At 35.2% G+C, this 14942-nt stretch overlaps 1 protein-coding gene across 4 annotated transcripts in view; it reads right to left on the reverse strand.

Moving 5' to 3' along the window:
- Positions 1-732: 732 nt before the first annotated feature.
- LOC148956112 (FGGY carbohydrate kinase domain-containing protein) overlaps positions 733-14942 on the reverse strand; it is a 107955-nt gene continuing 93745 nt past the window's right edge. For all 4 annotated transcript variants that reach the window (XM_089093999.1, XM_089093974.1, XM_089093991.1 and 1 more), the window contains 2 exons: positions 5262-5416; positions 733-972 (listed from right to left, as the gene is read on the reverse strand). In XM_089093999.1, coding sequence (XP_088950125.1) covers positions 891-972; positions 5262-5416 — 237 coding nt within the window. In that variant the 3' untranslated portion in view covers positions 733-890. The remainder of the gene's footprint in view (positions 973-5261; positions 5417-14942) is intronic.

Consider the following 14942-nt stretch of genomic DNA (forward strand, 5'->3'; position numbering starts at 1 on the left):
AAAAGAGAAAAAATTCAAGGGAATATCTTTCCTTACCAAGAAGATAAAAGATTCGACGCTACATGGCTCAGTATTACTGCCAAAAACCACAGATTATTGTGAAAACTAATCTGCGCTAACACTTTTACCTTTTTAAGACTAAGACCCTTTGTGGTAAAACATTTTGTGGCAAATTTAAATAGTCCCATCACTTCATGGATCTCTCTCCGTCTATTTATGAAATTCTGGCTATTTTCCTGTTGCAGTGTTGATTAGAAGTTAGCATTAGAAATTTCCGTATTTGCTAAAAATTTAATTCAAATCCCCCTTTTAGAAATCCTGGATAGGTCACTCAGTTAAGTCATCAGTCATACCTGTGAAATGGGACAGTTGCGAACCACTTCGCCGGCTCACCCTATTTCTTTCTGCTTTCGTCATTACGAATAATACAAACTCGCACCATTATTCAAAGTTACTCGAGTTACTGAGAAACATACACTGCAATGTTTATACAAACTTAACATAGAGAAAGGGGAGGAGCTTTTATATGCGCCGAGACTGTAGTAGACAAATATTTTTGATAATGATCGTGCTGGTTAAATTTCTCTACAGTGATTGATGTGAAGCGTAATATCCCATTAGAGAGAATTTATTCAATTGATACATGTCCAAAATATTAACCTTACATCCTATTCGCAATATTAATACATGACGCTGTATTAATAAGTGATAATAAAAATAAATTTAAAAAAGAAGTTTTTCTTTCTTCTTTTATCGCCCCGTATAAAACTGTAGCATATTACACTTTGGATTAAAAACATAAAGGAAAAAGCGCAAGATAAGGATTTAAACTTCCAGCAACAATGAAGAAAACAGAAAAGTCTTTTTGATGCTTCAAGTAGATAACATTTTTATTCTTTGCTCATGACAACGGAACAACGTCTTTGTAAATCAAGCATCGAGCGAAAAACGTCATATTTTGCATCATGAAACCTAAAAAAGGAAAGGAAGAAAAGATGAATTCGAATTTGACCCTACACACCGCTGCTACAACTAAAGATCCCATCTGACATTTTCACACCTTATATTTTTTGCAAAAAACTGTTTGTTAAGGTTTTTTCAAGGATATATGTATATATATATATATATTTCTCCTTGGATTTAGTCAGTGTTGCCAGTCAACTTGTTCAAGTTAATGCAAGGTTTGACGCTGACAGGTTAGGTTGGTGAGCTTAGAATATTATATATATATATATATATATATATATATATATATATATATATATATATATATATATATATATATATATATATATATATATATATATATATATATATATATATATATATATATATATATGATTATCAGCAACTAACACGTAGTTATACTACAATTATCAGTAACCAGTTTTAACTAGTCATCAATTAGCAATTATTAATAAAAAAAAATTTCCACAAAATAAGTTTTTAAAAGAAAAGTAAAAAGCTACATTAAATAAAAAATTAGCATAAATAAAATCAAATAATCTACCAAGCATGAAACTACCACAAATCAGCATCGATAAATAAAGGAAACCCAAAACGAACAGAAATTACAATAAATAACCGAGTCAAACTCAAAACGAGTAGAAATTAACATAAGTTGGGCTCAAAACCCCTATGCCTTCCGAAGGCATGAACAAAATTTGCACTTTACTGAAAAAATATAGATGTTTTTACTTTTATAATTTTAATAAATCAAATAATATTAACATTTTGATGGTTGTAAGTTGCAAATTTTGTTCTGGGTTGTAAGTTATGTAGGGCACTACGTTAAAAAGGGCACTAGCCCTTTGAATTTCCAATCGAATGATTCCTTTTTCAAGTTTCTACGACAAATATTTCAATAAAAACCTTATGTACCCCTAGGGCATAACCCACGCCCTGAAGACTGTGGGAGGAGTGTCCTGCTGAAAGGTTTGATTTCCTAAACTTTAAACTGCGTGGAACAAAATGGCTATCTCAAAATTTTCATTGGATGTGTTTGGGGAAATGGTGGGCGTGGAAGGGGCGTTGCCTTACAATCCCTTTTGACTATTAAAACGGGCTCTAGCCATTTCAATTTCCAATCGAATGAGCCCTTTTTGAAGTTTCTACGACAACGCGTTCTATAAAAACCTTATATGCCCCCTGGGTATAACTTACAACCCTTGACCTGAGGGATTTTTTTTTGGGGGGGAGGGGGTTATCATCCTCAAAGACCAAACTTACAAAACTTAAAACTATGTTTAACACATTTAATATATCAAAATGTTGATGATATATTTTTGTACAAAGATGGACGTGAGAGTGGGGTAGTTGCAATCAAATCAGATTCGGCTAAGTGAAAGGACACCCATCCTATGAATTTACAGTTAAATAGGGCCTTTTTCAGGTTTCTACGACAACGCCTTCTATAAAAACCTTATATGCCCCCAGGGCATAACTTACAACCCTTGCCCTGAGGGTTCTGGGGGAGTGTCCTCTTCAAAAACATATTTTCTATCTTGCAATCAACTACGCTGAACATAATGCCTATATCAAAATGTTGATTGGATGTGTGTTGGGGAATGATGGGCGTGGGGGGGGGCTAGTTGCCCTCTGATCACTTCCGACTATTAAAAAGGGCACTAGCCACTCCAATTTCCAATCGAATGAGCCCTTTTCGAAGTTTCGGCGACAACTGCTTCTATACGAAGAGCCCTGGTATGAAAAAAAAATAACAATAATACATTGTGCCAACATCGTCCTTTACTTAGGCAGCGCGATTGCGCTGCCTATGATACTGAGAACTATAATATATTCTAATTATACATATGAATCACACTAACTATAATCATACTAACTATAGAGTATGTCTAATTGGTTTTTAAACAATTTTTCGCCAAAATAGCTAGAGTTATTTTGGTTATTTAGGTTTATCAAGCCTTATTTATATGAATTTTTCTAGAATTTATATAAGATTTAGAAGGTGCCCTGAAGAGGCCCAGCAGGATCGATCTCTACCCGGACGGGACCCTGAGTTGTTAGATAAAACTATTGTCGTCGACAATTCTGACGAAACAGTCGAGTTTTGTCCAAACTTGCGATTACCTGGTCTGTTGTCTACTACAAATTAATACTCTCGAGAGTAAAGAGACTTACAGACTACGTAGGTAATTCTCTCCATAACCTAAAGTAAGATTCTAATCTGTGGGACTCGGCTGAAGCAACCTACTCCAGGACCGGGAATTAGATTCCGGTGATGAGATTCTGCTAAAGAATCATTATAATAATTTAATAAGAAGAACAAGAATAATATTTGGAAGGTACTATACTGAAATAGGACAATTCATTGAAGTAAAAAAGTAAAATAAAAATAAAAACACGCTTTCAGTGCTAATCTTGCCTTTTTGGCAGCTAACCTCGAAGGTCTTTTTGTAACAGCTTCTGTGCAAGTGTCTACTTTTTTTTTATTATATATTTTGTTGAATTCCTAAACTCTGGTAAAGATAAAATCCCAGTTACTCGCCAAAGAGGGGTTTATCAAATACCATGTGACTGTGGCAAATACTATGTAGGTAGAACCGATCATAATTTAGAAAAACGCGTAAATCACTATAAAGATGATATAACAAAAGCTTTGAATCTTAACATTGCTAATTCTTCTTTTGATTCTGCTTTAAGCAGCCATGTTTTTGATAACCCTAGCCACACAATACTTTGTGAAGAATCCCCCTTATTAGCAATGACCTAGGCATAAAACAGGTTGGGAAGCAAATGAAATAAGTCTCAAAATAAAAATAATATTTCCTTAAATAGGGATTTGGGGGAATACTCACTAAATGCTTTATATATAAATGTAATTAAAAACGATTTAAACTGAAAGCGTGTGTTTAACTATTTTCTTTTACTTCAATGAATTGCATTATTTCACCTCACTTTATTTATTAGTCCTGGTGAAGTTCGCTGAAGGATGCTGTGACTGTTTAAAAAAAAAAAATCATTTTAGTTTTAAGGGTCATATTTTAATGTAAGTTTCTTTTCTTTCATGTATTTATGTTTTGCTGAGGACGGCCCTTGGACGAAGGGTGGAAATATTAATTCAAATATAGAATTCCATTGTCTTGCGAAAAGATTTCCCTGTGATTCTTCTTGTTGTTGATGTTTATGATGGAAAGCCAGTGTGGTCTTCGTCTATACTTTTGACATCGTCAAATTCCAAGATCTTTACTGGGTTACCGGTCTTTGATGATTCTCAGTGTCAATATAAAACCCGCAAAACAGGCGTGAAGTGTCCTTGAAGCTAACCTGAGCTCCTTGTGATTTTAAAGACGATTTCCGTTGCTCCATATCGTTCCCGAAGCCAGTGAAGGCCAGTGAAATTCAAGCCAGTGAAAACACGTTCTTGCTCATCAACGATTAAAAAAAAACCCATGTAACTGGACGAAGATCAGGTATAACTGTGTGAAAACGAGGTTGGAATCTTCTTTAAGTACCGAGGACAGTGAAAATCATTCCACATCGTTTAAATTGTTTAAGTGGAGCTTACAAAACTGTGTGTGTCTTAAAAAAATGACAAAAATCAGGAATTCACTTTTTGGAAAAAAAAAGAGCTCCAAATAGAGTTATGCAACTTTGGTAGTAAATCGGACCCAGTCCTACCGGCCCCAAATTGAGAATTAGAGGACAATAGGCTTATTTCTATCATGCCAGATCGATCACCGACTTTATTTAAAAAGTGCCAGCAGACAGTGCCGAGAATAGAACAACACTTTTGGTATTCTCATCAAAACTACCCTTTTTCGGTATCTTTACTCAGGAAATCGAAAAAAAAGTTGCCCTCCCTTCCTAGATTAAAAAAATACATGCACCCCCCCCCCCCTCTAAATTTTTGTGAATTGGCAATAGTACCAGTAGCGATTGGTCTCTACATATGGCAGTTTTAAGAGATTTCATGTGAAATTTTCTTTTTTTTTTCACAGCTTGTTGTTTTAGCTTTAGTTTTGTTTTACTTTCCTTCTGTTTTACCTATTGCTCAGTTTTTTCACTTATATGATAATTATCACATTTTCAACCCCTCCATCATTAAAATATACACACGATATACATTTTGGCAACAGAAAAGAAAATTAGTACTGTTTAACTTGTGAAACTGCTACTTCACAGTCTAGAATTATTAATTAAAATAATCTGGCAACAAAATTTTATTAAATATAGAACATGGGAGGGGGTATTCGCTTTTTACCTAAATGCTTTATCAAAATCAGTTAAATCCAACAAACCTCTTGGTCACGACATTCGGTGTAACTGAACTAGCTGAACCAGACATCTTCATAATGGCAGCTGTAAGGTTTTCAGAATGACCAGCAGCAAATCGGGCAAGGATGGCTGATCCTAGCAATACCGATTCACTTTCTTCAGGCAATAGAACAGGAACCTAAAAAGGGAAATGAAGTCATGCTAAAAGTGCCCAGGACATGGTAATAAACCCTTGATTCAAACCCCTGACACCCTGACTTATTTTAGTGAGGAAAATTGCCATTTCAAACAGATTCAGGAATGGTAACTATACATCTCGATTAGTCTTAATAGTAAAATGTTATTTTGAAAAGTGATTCATGGGAATTTTGAAAAATAGGTTGAAAACCCTAAGAAATAGTGGATTGTAAATCGTGCAAAGAACATAAAAATACCCCCCCCCCCCCATACTCGTCTTAAGTCTTTTCATACCCAAAAACAGTAGATATTTTTCTCTTGGTAGTTTCAAAATTACGAAGTAATTAGGGGCACGTTTTCACGAGGATGAGAGTTGAACTCATGTTTCCCATCCTCGTGAAAACAACAATTTGTTCAATAAAAAGGTGGATTTCTCCATCCTCTTCTACTCTGGTCGAAAGCACAGCATAGGTACTCTACAATAGAGAATTTTTTTTTAGAAATGGGACACTTCACAGCCCGCAAAGGTAAAAAACTATTGATTGATTCGTCATTGCGCACACGCAAAGGCTGAGTCATGAAGAAATGTGCGAGATTGAAGTGTCCAAAAACCTTTAATGGAGAAGGTAAGAATTTTCGTAGACCAGGGTTGCCACTGCTAGCGATTTATCCTTATTTCTAATGATGTTTTATGTTGCATTAACAAAAAATCACTAAATCAGCACACAAATCGCTAGATTCTTGCTTAATTTTTCGTACAATCTAGTGATTTTTTTCACCAGGTGGCAACCCTGCTGTGGAATTTCTATGAATATGTTGTGGTCAAAAGGCAAAGTTGAACTAAAGCTCTTTATCAAGTTCAACAAGAGACGAGATAGAGGAGGAAGAAACGAAAAACATAGTCTCATTGAAAAAATCCATTGAGAAAACACAAATTCACGTGGATACAGGATTTTCATCTAGCTCGTATCCTCGTGAAAATGGCCTCAAGGGCAGAATCACATTTTCGTTATGTTGTCAAGTTGAATTGTGAGAATTAGACAAGCAAAACTAATTAGATAAATTTGATGAAGCTTTACGCCCGTAGAAATTCAAAAAATCTATTGGCTCCCAAAGACAACAACATCTTAAAGGAAAAGCCACACTACTGTAGCAAAAAGCTATAACTTTTTGTCACATATAATTTTAGCTTGTGGTTTGCTTATTTTTCATCCAAGTCTTTTTCTTTTTTGGCACTCAGCTACCAAAGACTGCGTAAGCATAATCTAATCCATATATCTACTCTAGTCTCTTCAATAGAGCAATGATTGCATATTTTTTTCTCGAAAACGGCAGGATATTTTTTTCTGGAAAAGGCAAACTAAATTTTTTTGCCCCCCCCCCCCAAAAAAAAATCTGATAGGTCATGACGTTGGGAAAAATCATTTAGATTCTTAATTTTGGATTTTTTTCATATGAATGACGTCACAGGGGCGATCATATCTAACATATGGTCCTATAAGATAATAGAGGGCTCATTCATGACACCATGCGAAATTCCCATTAAAAATAAATTGCAAAAATTAGGAATTCTTTGGAAAAACTGCAAAAGAATTTGTTCAGTCGATCCTTCTGAATAAACGTATATGGCGTTAATCGACCAAAACAAAAAGAAAGAAAAATTGTCTTCTTTGCAATCAGTTTTGAATTAATAGGTTGAATTCGTGAAGGAAAAAGCACTATCAGAAAACAAGGACATTGCAAGAAAATAAATTTGCATAAATTCATAAAGAACCATAATTTTGGAAAAGCATTTGCACATTCATATGTATTTCATCATTCTATGAGCTTTATTAGTAAATTAATTTTAAAACACTTTTTCCACAAAATAAGTTTTCCAAAAAAAGTAAAGTTCCTCTTGAAACTTCTCTCCCCATGGAAAATTCTTCCAATGAAATATACCCCAGAATAAAATTCAGCCTCCCTTCCTTCCCAAAAACTGCATGTGTATTTCCCAAAAACAAATATACACAAACAATGAGCAAACTTCATAACTTACAAACCTTTCCACTGGGGCTGCGATGCGTCATGTTATCCCAGAATGTATAGTTAATGGACCTTTTGACTACGCTTAACAAAATGGCCATATCAAAATTTTGACTGGACGACTTTGGGAGGCAATGAGACGTGGAAGGGGTGCTATCAGCCCTCCAATCTCTTTGGTTCGAAAAAACGGCACTAGAACTTATAAGTTTTGTTCAAATGACCATCTCCGGATATTCTAGAGCCATTGGTATAATAAAATCACCCCTGGGATAAAAACAACAACAAACAAATAAACACGCAACCATGAGCATTCTTCTTAAAAAAAAATTTTGTGGATAGGAGCTTGAAAGCTCTAAACTAGGTTTTTTTTTTTTTTTTTTTTTAACGGAAAAAACAGAAAACAGGTAGCCGTTATTTCATTACCATTTTTGTTTTTGTTCCATTTTTTTTATCTTATCGTTTTTGCCGTTTCTGTTTTTCTTACGCCCGGTTTTCTTCATTTTCAACAGTGGCGTAATTTCATCAAAATCCTGGGAGGGGGGAAGGGGGAGAAGTTAGAGCCAATTTTCCCAAATCAAGTGAAAATGACAGTAAAAACTAAAAAATAAGCTGTTTGGTACAATAAAGGTACTATTTAGTACTGTAAAAGTACTATAAAGGTATTTTATAATACTATAAAGATAAATATAAACTAAAAAAACTTATGTTTCTGTTGATGCTTGAATTATGCAGATTTATCTTAGTTTTGACAAGATTTTGGAAGAAACTTTCAGCTGGGGGGGGAGGGGCAAACTGGGGTCTGTTTGGTCTGTTTTTGGGGAATGTTTGGTCTTTTTTATATTTGACCTTTTTTAAAATCAATGTTTGTTAATGTGCATTTTACTCTAAAAAATGGAAATATCTGTTAGAACGACCGTTAAAAAAAAAACAACAAAAACAAAAAAAAACAGGCCGTTTCTGTTTTTTGGTAAAGAAAAAAAAAACGGTAAAAAGAAACGGAATTCCATTTTTCTTTCTCCGTTTCTGCTAGAGACTGTTTCTGTTCCGTTTTTTAATTGCCTTTTTTTAAGTTCCTGTTTTAGCCAAAAGACTATTCTACTTTTAACATCTTCAATGCTCCCACCGTCTTTATTAATAATACTACCAAGGTACGTCAAGGTGTCCACTTGATCGATCTTTTCGTTACCCAACGTCACCCCTTCATCTTCACTTATTCCTAGGATTTAATACGAAAACAGGTATTAACACCATTTCCCACCTGAACCGCAGCAATATTATTCTCGTACATGGCACTAATCATTTTAATGTATTTGTCTGGTATACCATACAAGGACAGACCTTCACTAAGGCTCTTCTATCAGCTGAATCCAACGCTTGCTCATAAACTACAAAACTGAGGACTAAAGGTTTTCGACAACTCAGGCACTTCTCGTATATTAACCTAAGAGTGAAAATTTGGTCGATATATCCTCTACCCCTCCTAAAACCGCAGTGTTCTCTTACAACTTTGTCTAGAGCATCTCAAAGTCTAAAAAGTATTATCATACTAAGTAATTCGCTACCTACAGAAACCAAGCTAGAGCCCCTATAGTTACCGCATTCCCTCTTATCACCTTTCTTATACAGGAGTTTAATTAGGGTTTTCCTAAAATCGCAAGTAGGCCTACTTCCCCTTTTTCAAAATCATATTTCTAACCTCATAGTCACTATATTTAAGAAACGGATTTACCACACTATAAGCACCTGTTGCCTTGTTATTTTTTAATCTTCTCAGTAGGGTTGCTAATTCTTCTTCACAAAATAAATATTCCTTCGCATCCAAGATGTCATAAACTTTTTAGTTTTCCTCTCTAATTTTTTTTTTAACTCTATCCCGGGTTAAAACATTGTCAAAATGTTCTGCCAATCTCTCTTTAATTCTTTCCTTATCCCTAATTGTCGTTCTGTTCCTATATTTACCTAAGACAAGTCCAGATTGACTATTCCCTCTAAATCTATTAACATGAATGTACAATATTTTACTATCATGCTGTCTAGCTGCATCTTCCATATCCTCGGCAATATCATCCATGGTTTCTACCTCACACCTTTTTAGTTCATATTTTAGTGCTTTGTCGACTTTCTTTACATTCCTCTTATTTTCATATGATCTTTCACTCAGATCATTACTGTACAACTCTCTCCTCTTATCCATTCAACATAAAGCATTTTCACTAATATTCCTAGCTGCGTTTCTAACTTTATTCCCTAAGGCACCATCAGCAACTTCACAAATTATTTTCCTAAAATTCTTCAATTCATCTTCTATATCGTCACATTTTAAACTCTCCAGTTTAGTATTCAATTGTTCCTGGAAAGACTTTTCTCAAATTTTTATCCTGGAGTCTACCAACGTCATAACTTCCCAGAAGGTAGTCACCCTTCCGAAATTTCAGCTTTAAATTATCCCTAGACACTGCTAGATTATACTAGACATACTAGATTTTTAATTTTAACATCAATATCAGCACTCCTACATACCCTAGTATCTTGTATTGATCGTGCCCGTCATCCGTTTACAATAACATAATCAATAAGGTTAGCTGTCTTACCATCATGTGAATACCATGCTAACTTATGGGTCATTTTATGACCAAATGCTGTATTGGTTGTAAATAGATTGTTATAGATACATATTTGCAGCAGTCTGTAGCCATTACTGTTTTCTTTTCCTACACCAAATTTACCTAGGCTAGGATACCATCTATCTCAATTTCTACCAGCCTGGGCGTTAAAATCTAATAAAAACACCATATTTTTACCTAGGACCCTGTCTGTTTGTTCCAGTAAGTAAAATTCATCTTAGTCACTACGATCTCCGTCAGTCAGTCCTACAGGGTCATATAATACTATCACTGATACCCTGCACATTTTAGTCATGAGGCACATTTAGTTAGTGATTAGTATTGTGTTATTAACACCTTCCCAGCCTATATTAAAATTCCTGGGATATGAGTATCTGATAATCCTAAAAAGTACAGTTTGAAGTGTCTGAATTCGTCAGTCAAAATTTCGATACGATAGTTATGTTTTAACGTCGTAACATTCCAAGTTACAGTTTTCATATTCTTTAAATCATTGAATTTATTTTGGCGTCAGGAAAAGCGATGGTCCCAGAAACGAGTGGAGAACGGGTACCAACGAATTTTCTCAGGTCTATAACGAAACGCTTAAGTCGGCTTAGAACCGGACAGCAAGAATCTGTGAGAACTTCAGTTTAATGGAGGCTTTGTGCTATCCTGGCCCGTTTTGGTCGAAGTATGGTTTTCGACCCTTGGCGATGCTCTTCTATCAACAAGGGTCGGAATCCTGCACAGAAAATCTCAAGCTTATTACCTCTGGCTCATTATATATTCATGCCTACACATATTTCGCTACTACGGGGAGGCAATACCCAGTAAATAAATTAACTAGGAAGAAAATTCCGTCTTTTAGAGATTCAGCTACTGAGCCGAGCCGCTCCTTACTTACAGTTCGTTACCACGAAGGGTTTGAAAACATAAAGCGTTGCCTCTGATTGCACAACTTTGTTGTTTGCCTTTCATGAACAGTATTTATGCTAGCCTTTGATGCAGAAGGCGCATTTCTTTGAGCCGACTAAGCCTCTTTGATTGAAAGACACATTTGAATCATAGAATCGTATTTCATTCATATTCTGTATAATTTCGTTGGCATACACGATTAAAAGTCAAATTAAGATGTATTTTTGTGAGCTTTCCATGGGGAAAGCCCATTTCTTTGAGCCGAGACTAGACTTCCCTGATTGAAAGACACACTTTTGAATAATAGAATCGTATTTTATTCATATTTTGTACAATATCGTTGTATCACGAGGTGAAAAGTCATATTAAGAGATGTTTGAAAGCTTTTCATGGAGAGACCATTTTTAACATTAGACCTCTCCGATTAAAAGGCACATATTTAATTCGTAGGATCGTATTTTGTTCTTGTTTTCTATAATTTCGTTACAAAATACAGTAAAAAGTCAAATTTAGAGGTATTTTTGAAAGCTTATTATAGAGATGGCTCGTTTCCTTGCCTCAGTATTAGACCTCCTTGATTGAAAGCCACACATATGACTAATATAAATGTATTTTCTCTGTATTTTGTATGTTTTCGTTGCATGAAAAGCCGAAAGTCTTAATAAGAGGTATTTTTGGATGCGTGTTGAAAAAAAAAAATTGATAAAAAGTCAATTTTTAGTTTAAAGAGCAAAGTGTTAGGGGCCTTCCCTCTCATTTACAGAATAATTCCTATTTGTTTTAAGTTTTAATGCAGTTCCTTCCTTTCATTTAAAATAATTTGTTAGTATTTTTTTTATTTCATCTCGGATCGTTTTTCAAATCATGCCTAGGTGTAACCAAGCTATGATTTGGGATGCCGGCCCTGCTTTTTAAGTTTTTTTTTGCTTGGACTTAAAAAGCTTGGATTTTAATTGTTGTAAAAGATAGCAAATCAGGTTAGTCAAACTAAGCCTTGAAATAAATGTCGGACAAAAATTTATGGAAAAAGAAGGGAGGTAGCACCGTTAATTAGGCTTATTTCAAATGGGGGGAGATGAAAAGTTAATTTCTACCTCATACTGCTTTTCATATTCACCTGGAGTTGTAAGGGGAGTTAGGCAATTTAGGGATCGAAATATCTTTAGGAGAACTTCCCCTCTACCTTAACAATGGCCCACGATCCCTACTTTATTATAGCTGATGCGCAACAGCTTATCACAAAACATAATTCGAGAATTAAGGGAACTATCAATTTATAATCGTACGGACTATATTTTCTAAGGAACAATTAAATCATTATGAGGCAATATTCCTTCCGCAACTGGAAATTCTCAACAAAGTGTGTTTTTTTTTTAACTTCTAATTGATTAACTATCTCAAAATTTACAATTGATAGCAACTTAATCCTCTTTTGGGTCAGTGATATCAATTTTATAGAGGGGAATTTGCAACCTCTCAAATTATTTGCGTCTCCCGTCTAGACTTTGCTAAAACAACAAACATGCCTCCCATAATTTTGAACAATATTCGTCTCCCTCCCTAAAATTTAGTTAATTGCCGCCGCTACTACTACTACTACTAACAACTCACCGTAGCACCAAGCCGCCTGAGGCCAACACAGCTACGCACGCTTCTCCTCCATCCCAATCTATTCAAAGCCTCCCTTTTTACACCATCCCACGAGGTTCCCATTTCCTTTAAATCTTTCTTTATGACATCCTCCTACCCCAGACAATGACGACCTGCTTTCTGTTTAGCCCTAGACGGTTGGTCGAAAAGAACAATCTTCGGCAATCTGTCATCCTTCATCCGAACAACGTGCCCTAGCCATATCAACCTTTTTTTCTTTGTAGCTCTATAGAGCGGTAATGAACCACATTATTCGTACAGCCTGTTGTTGGAAATACGTTCAGTTAGTTGGGTACCCAGGAAAATCCTTAAGTAAATTCTCGGTAATACTTCCTGCATATCTTCATCCGCTGTTCGGAGCGCCCATGCTCCAGAGCCATCTTTGACTACGGTCATCACTGTAGCTTCTAATATTCTAATCTTGGTTTGCAGACTTATCTTCCTATTCTTCCGAACTTTTTTTAATTTTGAAAAAACACCCTGAGCCTTGGCTATTCTACTTTTAATATTTTCACTGCTCCCATCATCTTTACTAATAATACTACCAAGTTAAGTGAAGCTGCCCACCTGATCAATCTTTTAATTATCCGAAGTCACCTTTTTATCTTCATTTATTCCTAGCCTTAGTGACTTAGTCTTCTTACCATTAATTTTCAAACCTATTCTAGCACCCTGAACTCACAAAACCTCTAAAAATTCATTCATTTCGCTCACACTTTCATCTAGGATGCTTATATTTTCAGCATTGTCTAAGTCCAGGAGACTTTTTCCTCCCCATTTGATTCTGTGATCTCCCATTGCCTTTCCTGTGCTCCTTAATACGAAATCCATCAAAATAATCCATATAAAGGGAGATAGAACACAGCCCTGCTAACTCCTGATTTAATACAAAACCAGAGGCTAACCTCATTTCCTACCTTAAATGCAGCCGTGTTATTCTCGCAGATATCACTAGTCACTTTAATGTATTTGACTGATATACCATACAAGGATAAAACCTTTGCTAAAGCTCTTTTATCAACAGAATCGAACGCTTGCTCATAATCTATAAAACTAAGGGCCAAAGGTGTTTGACAAATAAAGCACTTTTCAATTATTAACCTAAGAGTAAAAATTTGATCGACACATCCTCTACCTTTTCTAAAACGGTAAAACCGCACTGTTCTTCTCTTAAAACTTTGTCTACGGCATCTTTCTGTCTAAAAATTATCATATTACTAAGTAATTTGCTACCTACAGAGATCAAACTAATGCCTTGATAATTACCACACTCACTTTTATCACCTTTCTTATAAAGTGGCTTAATTTAAGGCTTTCCTAAAATCATTTGGTACTTCCTCTTTTTCAAAAATCCTATTCATAATCTTCAGTAACTTGTTTCTAACCTCAGAGCCACAATATTTAAGAAACTCATTTACTACCCTATGAGCACCTGGAGCCTTATTATTTTTTAATCCTTTTAGTACTGTCGCTAATTCTTCATCGCAAAACAAATCTTCCTTCACATCCAAGGTATCACAAACTTTTTATTTTCCTCTATATCTTTACCTGCAGCTCTATCTCGGTTTAGCAAATTCTCAAAATGTTAAAGCCTCATTTATAGAAAGTTGAGCGTAGGTTAATAAGCTAGTCAGCAATCAATGAAATCCTATGTTATTTATCGACCAAAATTAGCAAACAAGTTGGCTACTAACATCTTAGTTATATATAAGCCATGCTGCATGCATTGATACATTAGCTAACTTCTTGGCAAATGGATTGCTTCAAGATTTATTCATCTTCTTCCTAATTTCCTTTCTCTGTAAAGCAAGAAGCTCATTAACTAGGCATTTTCCGTGATCTATGTAAGTGGCTCAATTTGCTAAAATATGTAAAAAAGCGTCGGAAGAGGCATCCCAAAATTCAATACCAAATTCAACTGACTTCAAAACTTTTCTACTTACCTCCACCGACTGATCCATATCCCTCACACCAGTATCATCTGATGAACTGATGATTACACTAAATCAGGTCAAAATGAACAGTCAGAACAAATCGATCGATCTACAACAAATTCGCTTAAAGCGATTTTGCATAGTAGAGTTTATTTTCCTGTGTATATAATCATTCTTTGTTTCAAGGAACGGTGTATTTCCTTCATGCATGAAATCCATCCGTGTCAATACACTACGTCATGGGGGATATGAGAATGAGACCAATCTAGCTATAGGATAGCCGGTTAGTACAGGAAAACTAGCCAAAAATATTGGTCGAGCCTCCCAAAAAATACAAAAGAAATGATTTTTATGCCATGTTATAGAGAAAAAAAAAAGCTCAGAAGCATATCCAAAG

The sequence above is a fragment of the Artemia sp. Qi Xiang Cuo genome, chromosome 1, assembly GCF_049724085.1.
Source record: "Artemia sp. Qi Xiang Cuo chromosome 1, ASM4972408v1, whole genome shotgun sequence".
Classification (NCBI taxonomy): Eukaryota; Metazoa; Arthropoda; class Branchiopoda; order Anostraca; family Artemiidae; genus Artemia; species Artemia sp. Qi Xiang Cuo.